Source organism: Acomys russatus, chromosome X (genome assembly GCF_903995435.1).
Source record: "Acomys russatus chromosome X, mAcoRus1.1, whole genome shotgun sequence".
NCBI classification, from domain to species: domain Eukaryota; kingdom Metazoa; phylum Chordata; class Mammalia; order Rodentia; family Muridae; genus Acomys; species Acomys russatus.
In genome coordinates, this window is record NC_067169.1 from 530,660 (window position 1) to 545,670 (window position 15,011).

Below are 15,011 nucleotides of genomic sequence, written 5' to 3' on the forward strand. Positions count from 1 at the left end.
ACATCTTTTGATTTTTTTCATATCTCATAGATTTGTTTTTTAACAATGTAATTAGATTCTTTGTCCACCATTTTGGGTATCTGTATATCAGTTAGAATGTGTACCTGGCTGTCTTTATTATGTCATATAGGATGGAATGGTGCAGGATGAAGAGGAATGCAGTCTTTTGTTTTGCTTAGAAATTAGCATGTCGCATAGTGGGTCTTCTCTATTGCACACTAATTATGTGTGAAAGGAGATTCCTTTAGTCAGTTTTGAATTGCTGTCTTTTCTACCTTGCTCCAGCAGTTCTGTATTCAGTTGCTCTGCTGCTGCTTTATCTTTTGCACAGAGGGTATAAGACTGTGTGGCTGACATGGAGTTGATCTGTAGCCGTTTGACTGGATTCATTTTTCTCTCTGGGCCAACAGTTGCTACCTAAACTTATGCTTCTAGGATGATGATGTCTAAAAGATTGGTCCTGAGGCCCCAGTGCTATCTTTTTTTCCCTACTTATTTGTTTTTTTATTAATTTACTCTTGTTACATCTCAATGGTTATCCCATCCCTTGTATCCTCCCATTCTTCCCTCCCTCCCACTTTCCCCTTATTCCCCTCCCCTATGACTGTTCCTGAGGGGGATTACCTCCCCCTGTATATGCTCATAGGGTATCAAGTCTCTTCTTGGTAACCTGCTGTCCTTCCTCTGAGTGCCACCAGGTCTCCCCCTCCAGGGGACATGGTCAAATGTGAGGCACCAGAGTACGTGAGAAAGTCATATCCCACTCTCCACTCAACTGTGGAGAATGTTCTGACCATTGGCTAGATCCGGGTAGGGGTTTAAAGTTTACTGCCTGTATTGTCCTTGGCTGGTGCCTCAGTTTGAGCGGGACCCCTGGGCCCAAATCTCCTATCATAATGTTCTACTTGTAGGTTTCTAGGACCCTCTGGATCCTTCTACTTTGCTATTCTCCCATGCTTCTCTCATCTAGAGTCCCAATAGGATGTCCTCCCCTCTGTCCCAGTTTCCTGGTAAGTGAAGGCTTTCGTGTGACATGCCCCTTGGGCTAGTATGCAGATGTAAGTGAGTATATACCATTTGAGTCTTTCTGCTTCTGGGTTAACTCACTCATTATGATCATTTCCAGTGCTATCTTTTTAACACTGGTCTTATACATGTCTCTTTTTGATTAATGCATTTATTGTCCATCTATCTGCCATCCTCATGACAAGTATGATTAACCACAATTTGTTTTTCAGCTTCCATATTATCTTGGGCTTTCACTCCATATGTTGTCTTATGGATAAAATAATGTAATTATTTAAGAGCACTTTTATTTATCATATTTTTGAGACAGGGTTTCCTTATGTAGTCTTGGGCTGTCCAGGACTCACTTTATAGAGCAGGCTGGCCTCAAACTCTGGCCTGCCTCTGCCTCTCTGAGTTCTGAGATTAAAAGTGTGCACCACCATGCCTGGTTTATTTGTCATATTTGTATTTTAAATTTTTTCATATGATAAATTTTGATCATATTCTTTCTATTCCCCAACTCCTCCAAGATCCTCTCCATGTCCTTACCAACCCATCTCTCTCTCTCTCTCTCTCTCTCTCTCTCTCTCTCTCTCTCTCTCTCTCTCTCACATGCAGTAGCATTTTAAAGGAGCTACATTACAACAGAAATGCAATATTTTGTTTCATTTGTCCATAATAGCAACTTGGAAGAAAATGGGATAGGCCAAGGTAGAAGTAGGTCAATGGATCAGGCACTTTGGAGGGCATTTGGATGACACTTTGGGCAGCCTAAACAGAGCTAGGAAGGATGTTCAGAGGCAGTTGGTTGGTATAGGAACTCCAGACAAAGGCTTACTGCTAGGGAGCTGAGGGAGTTAGTAAAGAGAACTTCTGGACATAGCTATAGGAGTCAAGCTAGGGAAGGAAGGAAGAAAGAGGCCAGTGTGGGAGGATTGAAGGATTAGAATGGTCAGGGAGTAGCTAGAAGGACCGTAGGGAGCAGGAGGGATGAAAAGTTGCAGGAGAAATAGTCCCAGGTGATATGAGGATCTGAGGTAGAATCCAGAAGGCAAGCTCCAAGGATGAATAAAGGAATATCAGCAACACAGAGGGCAAGTATCAGGAAAATATATGTGTTGAGTGAGTTGACTTCTTGGACCTAGAGCTGAGGAGTTGAGAAAGACATTTAGTCAGAGGTCCTTGATCTGAAAGGAGGCTGCAAAGTGTTAGACCTTCCACTCTCCTGCCCTTGAAATGTTCATCCTTGCAGAAAATAGGCTCTTTTCTTCCACAGTGATGCTGGAATCAGGAGTCGGCAGAACCCTTAAGGGAGGTCCACATTTGTAGAGTGAAATCTTTCTGGATGAGGTGAATTAAAGGGGGGTTATTTACCATGACATGGGGATACCATTGGCCAAATTGGAAAGGTCTAGAAGAGGAAGGGTGAAATGGCGAAATGAAGTCTCAAACTGTCCAGTGTGAGGAATATTTGTCTGACTTACTATGCTACTTCACACTAAATGTTCAAAAGTCCAGTCTTATAGCTAACAGGTATACTCTGAGGATGGATATATAGAGAGCAATAACCAAAACAATCTGGCAAGTCTTTAGCTAGAGACTTTGGTACATATGTAAAAAAAAAAAAAAAAAAAAAAAAAAAAAAAAGAAAGAAAATGGCTGAAAAAGTTAAATGAGGACAGTGGCAGTGGTCACTAAATTCCAAGGCATTTTGGAAAGAAATATTTTCATGAGGGAGCTGGGAGCTGAAGGTATTAAAGTATAATCAGATTGAGTCCTGGAGTACAGAGATCAGAACAGAGTACTCTGACACGATTCTTTAATTGCACTGGCAAAGTGACATAGAACATATAAAACTGGAAGGTTCTAATGCAAAGACTGAACAGGAGGAGGTGGGTGGTAGGAAGCATCATAAAAGGAACTAAAGGTGAAAATATAGCATTCAAAGGAAAGCAAGAAACATCTCCAGAGTTCTCCAGTGACGTTATTTAGGGACTGGAGATTATAGGCCCTGCAGTAAAAGAGAAGGGAGCTACTCTGGCCTGGATTGGGGTAGAAGGAGGTAAGGGGGGGGATATTTGACAGTGGTATATAAGAGCCACGGGTTAGGATTTTACCAAACTCAAGGTGAGAAGGTAAATGCAAATTGGGCTTGGTACAAACCATATGCATCACTTGCCTGACGTAACAAGAGGAATCAAGGGAAGGAACACTGGTGATGGATAAGATTTCCCTTTGAGAAACTGAAAAGAGAGCTATGTACAAAATGAAGGCTATTTTAATAGAACTGTATTTATTGGCTGCTGAGTGAGGAAGGTACCTTTAGGGTACCTACTCTCGTATTGATGCGTTTTCAAAGTGCCTTTCCCTTCTGAAGCTCACCTTTGTGGAAAGTAAGCATGCCCAGATGCCTTCCTTCTTGTCATCTGTATGGTACAAGCTGAACATGCCCAGAAAATGTTCTTACCCACTATTTTAACCTTTTAAGTGTGTGCTTCATGACTCTGAGCTGCGCATGCTCAAAAATGTGTCCACCATCTTTCCTTCTTCCCCTGAACATGCTCAGAGGATGTACTTCCCAAGTAAATGTTCCCAGGAACATGCTCACCCTTAAAGAGCTTCCCTCTGTGAAATCCCTATGCTGTTTTCATTCAAGGAAGATGCTGCTTGAGAAACAGAACAACTCTGGTATTTCCTTACCTACTGCAGTGAATAAAACCTTCGATACTTTCATTTCTTTATCATACCTGTTTTGGATTTGGGCTTAACCAAGATGGGAACCTACTGTGCTCAGTTACTTACTGTGTCTGGGATTCATGCAAATTAGTTGATTTTAGTAGTGAGTGCCAAAAAGGATATGAGTAGCTGGGTGAGGTGATAGGGATGTTGGTGTGCTTTACTGTGGTTGCTTTTACAGTCTTGGTATGTGTCCTGTAGCATCGTGTTATATATCGGAAACATAGACAGTAACCTTTACCTTTAAAAGAAAACCAAGAATGACTAGGATAAGGTAGTGAGGGCAGATGGGTCGGTCACTTATATCATTAGTATTTTCAACTGTGGCACAAGAAAAAGTGCTGAAAACACACACACACACACACACACACACACACACACACACACACACACACACACACAATCTTGCTATGTAACCTAGGCTCTGCTCTCGAGGCCAGGCTGCTCTAAAACTTAGGATGATCTTCCTTTCTTATCCTCCCTAGTGCTGAGGTTACAGGTGTGAATCACCATGCCCAGCTTCTACTACTACTACTACTACTGCTACTACAAGATAGGGTCTCACTACATTGCATTGGTTGGTTTGGAATTCACTATGTAGGCTAGGCTGGCCTTGAACTTACAGAGATCCACCTGCCCCTGCCTTCTGAGTGCTGAGATTAAAGACATGGACCACCATGCTAGGCCTCATATTATTATTTTAAAGGATTTTTTGTTTTTTTTTTTTCAAGACAAGGTTTCTCTGTGTGGCCTTGGCTGTCCTGGACTCACTTTTGTAGATCAGGCTGGCTTCGAAGTCACAGAGATCCACCTGCCTCTGCCTCCTGAGTGCTGGGATTAAAGGCATGCAGCATTTGTACTTACTAAAGAAGGAATATGGAAAAAGCTTGGAAAGATGTAGTTTAATAGTATCTGAGAAAAGAAAATGACGTGGTAATCTAATGATAATGGTACAGGGCCTCTTAGGCTATGAAAACTGAGCACCTATGACAAAGACAGTGAAATAAAAAGGCAGGGCAAAAAGACACATCCAAAGAAGCACTCTCTAATTTTAAAAGTCAACATTTTCACCTCTTCTCTCTCATTTTTGGTCCATAATTTAAATGCAGAATGATAATAATTTGTATGAGGGTGGTGCTACATAAAACTAAGAATACAGACTGTTTCAGAAACAGTGTTTGCGTATGAGGAAAAGGATACCTATCTATCAGGTGTCAAACTTTTAGGCTGCTCTCCTTTCTTCTCTGTTACTCATTGGTTTCAAATCTGATCTCTGGGCTCCTTGAAGAAGTCAGGAATCCATTCAGCTCACAGGACAGACCATTGCTCCTTACTCAAAGATCGTTAACCATATAGCAGGTAAACATCTTCTCGCACAAGGCCATATAGGTTTGCCTGTCTGGCTGCTTGCCCCACAGACTAGTCAGTAGGAAGGGAAGAGGCAAAAGTCAGATATAATGGCAGCAATGAAAAGTAACCATGCTTCCTTGTGTAAGAGGAGATGAGTAATTATAAAAGCATGGGAGGAAATGAACTAGAACTGGGGAATATTGGAAAGAGTCTTAATACTTCTCAAAAGGACCCGCAGGGATTTTAGATGTGTGAACCTGTATGACCAAGAAAGTTTTAGGTTATATCATGTATAATCTGTTAAGCAAAGTGACAAACAATGCATTTTCAAAATTCCCAACCAAAAAGGTTAAGGTAGCTCAAAAGCTATCTTAACTCTTAAAGGTGTAAATTTCCATTACTGGATAATTCATATAAACAATGCTTACAGTATGAATAAATATTATTATTGGATCTTAGGTATGGGAGAATGGGAAAAACTGAATAAAAACTAGATTAATTGAAAGAGCAATGGTTTAAAAATGTAGATGAAAAGGAAAGGATAAAGAACATATCAAAGGACTAGAGAGATAGTAAGTGCTGGATTACTTTTTGTGGCATCAGATAAAAAACTTTTCTGCTCAGAATTGTAGTGGCTGCACAGCTATGAGCTAAGCAATCACTTCAGGGACTGGTAGAATTTCTGTGATGGGCTCTGATGTCACTGCAATATTTTGATCTCAATCAGTACAACACCAGCCCACCAAATCCCTGTCCAGTGCAATGCTTAACTTTAGCTCATTGATAAGAGCTATGGGTTGACTCATGTTGGTGTGAACCCTGATCTCCAAAACTTGTTTAGAGCTACCTAGTGGTCATGCTTTAACTTATGTTTAATTTGTTAGTATGTTTTAAAGGACACAAATTTTGAATTTGGGGGAATAGTTTAGTCAACTGTATCCTCTTGGAATGTTCCAGAAATAACCCATATTTATGTATTACTATGGCTAATTTTTTTTCCATCAACCCTAAAGAAACCAGAAGCTTTGCTTAAACAAAAACATTCTTATTCATCTCTCAGTTGACATTTTGTTATATACTTTTTTCCTCATCAGTTCCTCTGTACATTATAATTTAAGCAGGGCTGTCTGCTCAAGTCAACTAAGTCTGAGAGGCAGTAGCATCACTGGTATGCCTCGCCAATTTACATTGCTGTTCCAAGTGGTAGGTTTAGCTTGAGACTTGTTTTACGGTGCTGGGAATTGAACCTTAGGGATCATTCATTTCATATGTATTAAATGTCAGCTATGAATGAGATGATATGCTAAAATGTGGCAACATAGTATGAATAGGAGGAAATTATTGCCCTGACAGATACAATTTGGTAGGAAGTTTGACTGATAGAAAAGACAAGATACCCTGAGACCAGTTCCTAGCACAGAGATGGAGGTGGGGAACAAACCAAATAAAAGATAGCAAAGAGAAGATGTATTATGGTTGATATTTGGAACTCTAAAGGAACTTATTGGTGGGACACTAACTTTATTGAAGATTTCCTGTGTGAAGTGGCTATTTTAGGGGGTTGATATAGGATCCTGCTATGTAACCAAGTTTGACCTCAAACTTGCAGCAACTCCCCTCCCTCAACTTCCCAAATGCTGAGGTTCCAGGTGTGTGGCTTTGTGCCTTATTTATTATTCTATTTTTATCTTGGGACAGCCTCACTATACAGCCAAGGCTAGCCTTGAGCTCAAAATCTTCATTCTTTAGCATTCTAAGTACTCCTGAGATTACAAGCATGTCCTACCATTCTTGGGCTAAGGGATAGTAGTTTGGGCAAGCATTTAAAGGCAGTTCAATTATCTAGTAAGGGCCCAAATCATGAAGGATAGTCTTGAAGAACAAGGAAGATCCTGTTACATACATATTCATATTATAGTAAACTGTGGGTTTCAGACTAATGATTGCTTTGAAGAATTGTTCTTAGTTTTTAGTTTGTTTGGTATTTGACTATCCTTATTTTTTTTCTACTTAGCATGTTAATACTGAGATATTTTCAGCTCACATAATCCCATCTGGCTTGGGAAAGAATTTTTCCCCTCTAGACACCACACTCTTAAACCACAACAGACCTTTGCTAAAAGGGCACCTCCACTTTATATGTCTTCAAATGTAATTTTATCATCAAGTGAAGCAATTTACATATCATTAGTTAGGTCTTGGTTTTCGATTTTATTTTCTGAAAAGGTTAATTCTAATCAGCCACTTTTGCTTAATTGGAGTGACCGATTTGAAATACTTCATTTAGAGCCTCAGCCTTGCTATCATTACAAGATTTGTTTCCCCCTTGTTGAGTGGGAAACTTGAAATTGTAGATCAAGTATTAGCGAATTCGTTTGTTAAGTTGGTACCGAGGGTGGTGCTCCTGGAGCTGACAAGGAGCTGGACATGGGCACAGTGCAACTACCTAACTCTTAGCCCTGTGGGGATTCCACTGACGCTGTGTGGTGGGATCTGTGTTGCCTTGTTTTCCTTTTAGTCCCCTCAGTCCACTGCCTCAGCCTATGCTCATAATTTCCCCACTGGCAAAGCAAGCAAACCCTTTATTTCCCATCACTGGGATAGATACTTCACGTTGCCACTGGGATGAAGTTGTTTCTTTATTTGAGGAGACTAAATCTTCAAAATAGAGCTTGTAAAAATGAAAGTGGCTACATTATGGAGTTTAAGTTGAGAAGTCATTGGTTGATATTCCTTAGGAAAATGTCCAGGTATGTTGAAATAAACTTCAGATGTCTATTATAAAATGCTCAATAGGAAATAGGTGAGAATATAGGAAAATGTCTCATTTTTTATATGTCTATTCATGTTATTTATATTCTGCTCCTTTAAAAAAAATCCCTTGCAGATCATATGAGTGCTTTTCATAAATGTAGTTATCCTGTGTTTTCTATAATTTTGGCTTAATATCCATGTTATAAGTCATGCATTATTTATTAGCTGCAGCATGAGTCTTAGTTGACTGTAGCTGAGTGAAGAATTTTTGCTCATTTCAAAGGAACTGAAAGAGACCTCATTAGCAGGAGCCTAAAGAGCCGAGAGACTCATGTCACTGGAGACTTAATTGCCTTACTATAAGACTAAACTGTGTTCTAACTTAGATTATGCAAAATAATTTGACTAATCTGAAGCCAGCAAGATAGACATGTATCCAAATAAATCTTGACTGTTTTTGAAGCCATTGCCTTGAGAGGCTTAACACTTAGAATAAGTCAGTATATATTTAAGGTTTCTTATTTTTTACTTGTGAAGGTGGAGTGAGGAAGTGTTTGTATGCATGCTATCTGTGTGTATGCACATGCAGCTTCTGATGACATATATGGAGTCTAGAAGTTGACATTACTGTCTTCCTTTCTTACTTTCCACATGACATTTTGAGGCAGAGTCTCTCAAACTATCTGATGCTTACTATTGTGGCTGTCTATATCTACTATTATCTTACTTGTCTCTGTCTCCTAGGGTTGTGATTACACACCTTTATCACCACACCAATCTTTAATGTAAGCTTCGAGAATCTGAATTCAGGTCTTCATGCTTGCCTAAAAGCTACCTACTCATTGCGCCTTCTTCTCAGCCCTCATGTGAAATCTGAATCTTTAAACTTTTTTTGATCCACCGCTTATCAAAACTACAGCTGTCAATTTCTAAGAATCTTAATTCATGGAGCAAGAATTTTTTCTAGTCATATTTTATTATTCTAAATCTTATTGGGTTATGATATAAGAAAATATTCTGTGAGATATTTTCAGTTTGAATTTATTAAAGATTTCTTTCAGGCCATGTGTAAAGCTAATTTTCACAGACATCTGAAAATTTCATTGTATTGGTAAAAATTTCCTTATATCTATTAAAGTTTATTGTTTTTTAAATTTTGTATATCTCTTCTATTTTAGTTGTCTAAGTGTATATATTTTATATTATTATAGTCACCTCAATACTTAGTGCCTTTAAACTGTAAAATTTAGTATCTAAGAGTGTATGTGGGTCTGCAATTTGGGCTCAGCTTATCTGTATGGTTCTGGCTCAGGGTTTCTCATGAGGTTGTAAGTAAGCTATTGTACAGGGGTGTGATCATCTGAGAGATTGACTGGATCAAAAGAACCCATTTTCAAGATGATTAACCCAGGGCTGAAGAGAGAGCACAGTGGTTAAGGGCATTTGCTGCTCTTGCAGACCTGTGTGTGGCTCCCAGTACCCACACGGCATCTCACAACCATTTTTACCTCCAGTTCCAGCCCTCTTTTAGCCTCTGAGGGCACTGCACACACATAGTGTGTGTGTGTGTTGTTGTTTATGAATTCTATCATTTTTGCTTTTTAAAAGTTTGTTTTCTCTTTGAAGCCAGTAATATATTTCAACTCTTATTTATCTCTAACCCATTATTTTTTAAACTTGAACAGTATATTTTAATCCCATAAATTTTAAAAACATTTATTTATGTTTTAATTGTGTGTGTGTGTGTGTGTGTGTGTGTGTGTGTGTGTGTATCTGTGTGTCTATGCAGTTGAATGCGGGTGCCCTTGGAGGCCAGAGACATCAGATCTCCCTGCAGCTAGAGTTGCAAGTGTTGTGAGCCACCCAGATGGCACTGGGACTAGAATTTGTATGCGCTGAAAGAGCAGTACTTGTTCCTGTAATAGATTTTTATTAAAGATAACTTTTTAATACAATATTTCTGATCATGGTTTCCCTCCTCATCTTTTAGATCCTCCTCACCTCCTCACGCATCCAAGTCTACATCTTCTTTCTAGTTCTCTTTAGAAAATAAACAGACAAAAAGGAAACTAGAATAAGAAAAAAGTATTATACACACACACACACACACACACACACACACACACACCAAAAAACCAAAATCATAAAAACAAACAAAAACACATAAAAGAAAAAAAAACAGTAAGGTAAAAATTGCCCAAACAAAGCAGTATGAAACCAAACCAAACCAAACCAAACCATCAACAAGCACAGAACCAGCATTGAGTTCATTTTCTGTTGACCATCTACTGCTGGGTCTGGGGCCTACACTTAAGTGTTGTTTATGCCTAGTGAGACTCCATTGGACAGAACTAATTTTTCCTTTGCAACCAATTGCCAGCTAGGGATAGCTTTCTTGGTTAGGGATGGGAGCTCCTGTCCACTTCCCCATTTCATTTGCTAGAATGCCATCTGGCTTGGACCTGTGCAGGCCCTGTGCATGCTGCCATAGACGCTGTGAGTTTATATGTCCATCAGCTCTGTTATGTTAGAAGACCTTGTTTCCTTGGTGCCCTCCCCCTCCTCTGATTCTTACAGTCCTTCTGCCTCCTGTTCTGCATGGTTCTCTGAGGCCTGAGGGGAGGGGTTTGATGAAGACATCCCATTTAGCACATTACACATCCCATTTCCAGGTCTCACTCTCTGCACATTGTCCAGTTGCTGGTCTCTATATTAGGCAGTACTTGTTCTTAACTGCTGAGCTATCTCTCCAGCCCTTCCCATGATTTTTGAAACTTTATATTCTTTGCATGTACCTTCTAATTTTCATCTGGGATAACTTCCCTTTGTTCTTTGATGTTTGTTACATGGAAGCAGTCCCCACACTTTTCCTAGTGAGAGCCAACAGTCCATAAAGCTCAGCTAGTGCTGGCCTCTTCACATAAGGCTGTCATTCATTAGCCATGGTTCCTTTTTTCCCTTCAGGTTTAATCCTTCCATGCCCTTGCCTTGGGGCTCTCTGCTGCTGATTCCTTAGCCTCTTTCAGAGCCTGTATGTCTCATTAGAGTCTGGCAGTCCTCTCAGCTATTTATTCCAACCAGCTGAAGGCTGGGAAGAGAAAGAATATTTTTTTAAAAATATTTTTAAAGATTTATTGATTATTTATACAGTGGTCTACATGTACACCTCAGGCCAGAAGAGGGCATCAGATCACATTACAGGTGGTTATGAGCCACCATGTGGTTGCTGGGAACTGAACTCAGGACCTCTGGAAGAACAGTCAGTGCTCTTAACCGCTAAGCCATCTCTCCAGCCCGAGAAAGAGTATTAACGGGTACAGAATCCTTCTCTTTTTCTGTAAGTTCTGGTGATTGTAGCTTATATTTTTATGACAGTTTACACCATATAAGCCCTGTTGAGAAAATGTATAGTAATACAATCTTAAAGTTAGAAATGACATGGAGGTCATAATGTAATCTCTTTACTTGTGTTTAAACTTCGCATAGATTTGTATGTACATAATGTTCAGTTCCCAAATATTATTGCATGGTCATTTTTCTTTTTCTTTTTTTTTCCTGAGACAGGATCTCTCTGTGTAGCCTTGGCTGTCCTAGACTCACTCTGTAGACCAGGCTGGCCTCGAACTCACAGAGATCCACCTGCCTCTGCTTTCCCAGGGCTGGAATTAAAGGCGTGCACCACTGCACCCGGCTTATTGCAGCATAATTAAAGAGGGGTGTCATTCCCATTTTGCAGATGAAGTAAAGGTTAAAACTTTTTTAGAGATAACAATTGTATACATGGAGCTGAGCTGTGATATTATTCATATTATTATATTATTCCACTGCTTCCTTTCCCCTCTAACCATCAGACTATGCTACACTGTGTAAATGATTTTTGGAATCCCTAAGTCATGTGTTATAACTTGTATTGTTTTAAAACTTTCTATACTGAAGTGTCTGATTTAAAATGTCTATAAATGATAGAATGTCTAATGTAAAATAGTAAAGATTTTCTTACACACTTTGAAAGCTAACAAAAGAATTTGGAAATAGTTTGAAACATTAAAATAATTAGAATATGTATATTCTTTCCCGAAGATATCATTTGAGATTGAAAGTATATATTTTGACACGACTCTTCTCTTTGTAATACATTTTAAAACATTTGACTGTATCTTGCTGTCAAGTAGAAATGCAAGTATGACACTGAGAAAATGTAACTAGGTAATACATGCTTGTTTTGTCTTAGAGTTTTGTAGTGAAGGACTGAACAAGTTAATAGCTATTTTAAGAAACAAATACTTTCCTCTGGTCTCAATTTCTTTTCATACAAATGCTGGTTTTATAAGTATCATTTTAACACTAAACAAACAAGTAAAAATCATATCTCATACTCAGGAGTGATACTCAAAATAGCTAATGCATGATATGGCCTAGTGATCAATCAGTCAGAGTATATACTGGCTAGAGGCACCAGGTATATGTCCGCTGGTATATCAGTTTGATCCCAGTCATACATATAGCACTGTCCCCTTGCCTGAATTCTTACATGTCCATTATCACGGGTGACTTGGAAATTTTGCAAATTAAGAGCATTACAACCCAATGAAGTTGAACACAGGGTCCCTTGAATGAAAATGTTCTGGCTGAAAAAAAAATGTTCTGGCTGTTTTCTAAATGTTTTTCATTGGGTAGAAGTGTCACTCTTTTCAGAGAGAAGGGCAGGATTAGACTAGGCACTTTTGAAGTAGTTATCTGTTTTCCTTTTTATTAGATTTTTTTTCATATAATATATTCTGACCACAGCTTCCCCTCCCGCAAAAGGGCATCTGCTTTGGCAGGACAAATCCTAGCTTTTTTCAGAGAAAACTCATGGTATGTGATGAGTAGAAAAAGTAGTCTTCATCCTTCCTGAAATCTCCCTGTCCCAGGCTCATTCTCTGGTTCTAGGTCCCTTGCAGTTATGTGTCTTGGAAGAAACTCAAGCTAGTGAGCAGATTCATCCCAGTGAGGGCGAAAAATGAGTTGGCCTCTTTTCTGTTTTGGCAGGAACAGATACATGAACCTTACTTTTAAAAAGGGCATTCTTTGAACTTCTTGTTTTCTTCCCTCTCCTTCCACAGAATGGCTTGCCTTCAGAGAACAATCCATATGTTTTTAACGGTGACTTTGTAGACCGAGGAAACAATTCCACGGAGATCCTAATGATTCTGCTTGTTTGTTTCCTTGTCTACCCCACTGACCTCCACCTGAATAGAGGGAACCATGAAGACTTTATGATGAATCTGAGGTAAGATTGCTTTTACTCACTCGGAACTTGCTGCTGCATTTAGTTTCTGGCCAATAGGTATAGGTGTAGCTTTATAGGAGAGAGATGAATCCCAAGGATCATCTCCACATCCTCACCCTTGTTCACCAACCCCAGTCTGTCAGCTGCTTTGAAGCTCTCCCTTACTTCTTCTTTCAGCCTATTCCTCTTTTTTTAAACATTAATTAATTAATTCACTTTACATCCCGATCATAGCCCCTTCCCTTGTCTCCTCCCTCTCCCACCCTCCCTCTTCCCCTCCTCCCTATTCCTCAGAAAACGGCAACTCTTCGCCCAACCCCAGCTCATAAGGCCACATCAGAACTGAGCACATCTTCCCCTGTGGCCTGGCAAGGCAGCCCCTCCAGGGGGTAGTGATCAAAAAGTGGGCAACAGAGTCCATGTCAGAGAGAGGCCCCACTCCCCTTACTAGGGGACCCACATGAAGCCTGAGCTGCCCATCAGCTATATCTGTGTAGGAGGCCTAGGTCTAGACTATACATGCTCCTTGGTTGGTGTTTTAGTCTCCATAATCCCTCTGGACCCTGCCTAGTTGGCTCCATTGGTCTTCTTGTAGAGCTCTTGTCACCTCTAGATCCTTGTACCCACCCCTCCCCCACTGACGTCTTCACTACACTCCCTATCCTTTGCCCAATGTTTAGCTGTGAGTCTCAGCATCTGTTCTGAACCACTGCTGGGTGGAGCCTCTCAGAAGACAACTCTGATAGGCAACTTTAATAGAGTCAGGGGTTGGCTCTCTCCAATGGGGTGGGTCTTGGGTTGGACCAGGCATTGATTGGACATTCCCTCAATCTCTGCTCAATCTGTTCATGTCTTGTAGGCAGGGTAATTTTTTTTTTAATTTTAATTTTTATTTTTTTAAACCCATCAGCATTTTATTTATTTTTTTAATATTTTTTAATTTATTCTTGTTACATCTCAATGTTTATCCCATCCCTTGTATCCTCCCATTCTTCCCTCCCACCCCTTTTCCCATTATTCCCCTCCCCTATGACTGTTCCTGAGGGGGATTACCTCCCCCTGTATATGCTCATAGGGTATCAAGTCTCTTCTTGGCAACCTGCTGTCCTTCCTCTGAGTGCCACCAGGTCTCCCCCTCCAGGGGACATGGTCAAATGTGAGGCACCATAGTACGTGAGAAAGTCATATCCCACTCTCCACTCAACTGTGGAGAATGTTCTGACCATTGGCTAGATCTGGGTAGGGGCTTAAAGGTTACTGCCTGTATTGTCCTTGGCTGGTGCCTTAGTTTGAGCGGGACCCCTGGGCCCAAATCTGCCTATCATAATGTTCTACTTGTAGGTTTCTAGGACCCTCTGGATCCTTCTACTTTGCTATTCTCCCATGCTTCTCTCATCTAGAGTCCCAATAGGATGTCCTCCCCTCTGTCCCAGTTTCCTGGTAAGTGAAGGCTTTCGTGGGACATGCCCCTTGGGCTAGTATGCAGATATAAGTGAGTATATACCGTTTGATTCTTTCTGCTTCTGGGTTAACTCACTCATTATGATCATTTCTAGCTCAATCCATTTATCCACAAATTTTGAGAATTCCTTGTTTTTAATAGCTGAGTAGTATTCCATAGTGTATATGTACCACAGTTTCCTTATTCATTTTTCTACTGATGGACACTTAGGCTGTTTCCATGATCTGGCTATTATGAATAAGGCTGCTATGAACATGGTTGAGCAAATTTTCTTGTTGTGTGCTGGAACATCTTCTGGATATATTCCAAGGAGAGGAATAGCTGGGTCTTGCGGAAGCCCTATTCTCAGTTTTCTGAGATAGCACCAGAAAGATTTCCAAAGTGGCTGTACTAGTTTGCATTCCCACCAGCAACGACAGAGTGTTCTCC

General features: G+C 40.1%; 1 protein-coding gene across 1 annotated transcript in view; it reads left to right on the top strand.

Moving 5' to 3' along the window:
- Ppef1 (protein phosphatase with EF-hand domain 1) overlaps positions 1-15,011 on the top strand; it is a 75,691-nt gene that overhangs the window by 35,238 nt on the left and 25,442 nt on the right. The window contains exon 7 of the mRNA XM_051140966.1: positions 12,954-13,120. Coding sequence (XP_050996923.1) covers positions 12,954-13,120 — 167 coding nt within the window. The remainder of the gene's footprint in view (positions 1-12,953; positions 13,121-15,011) is intronic.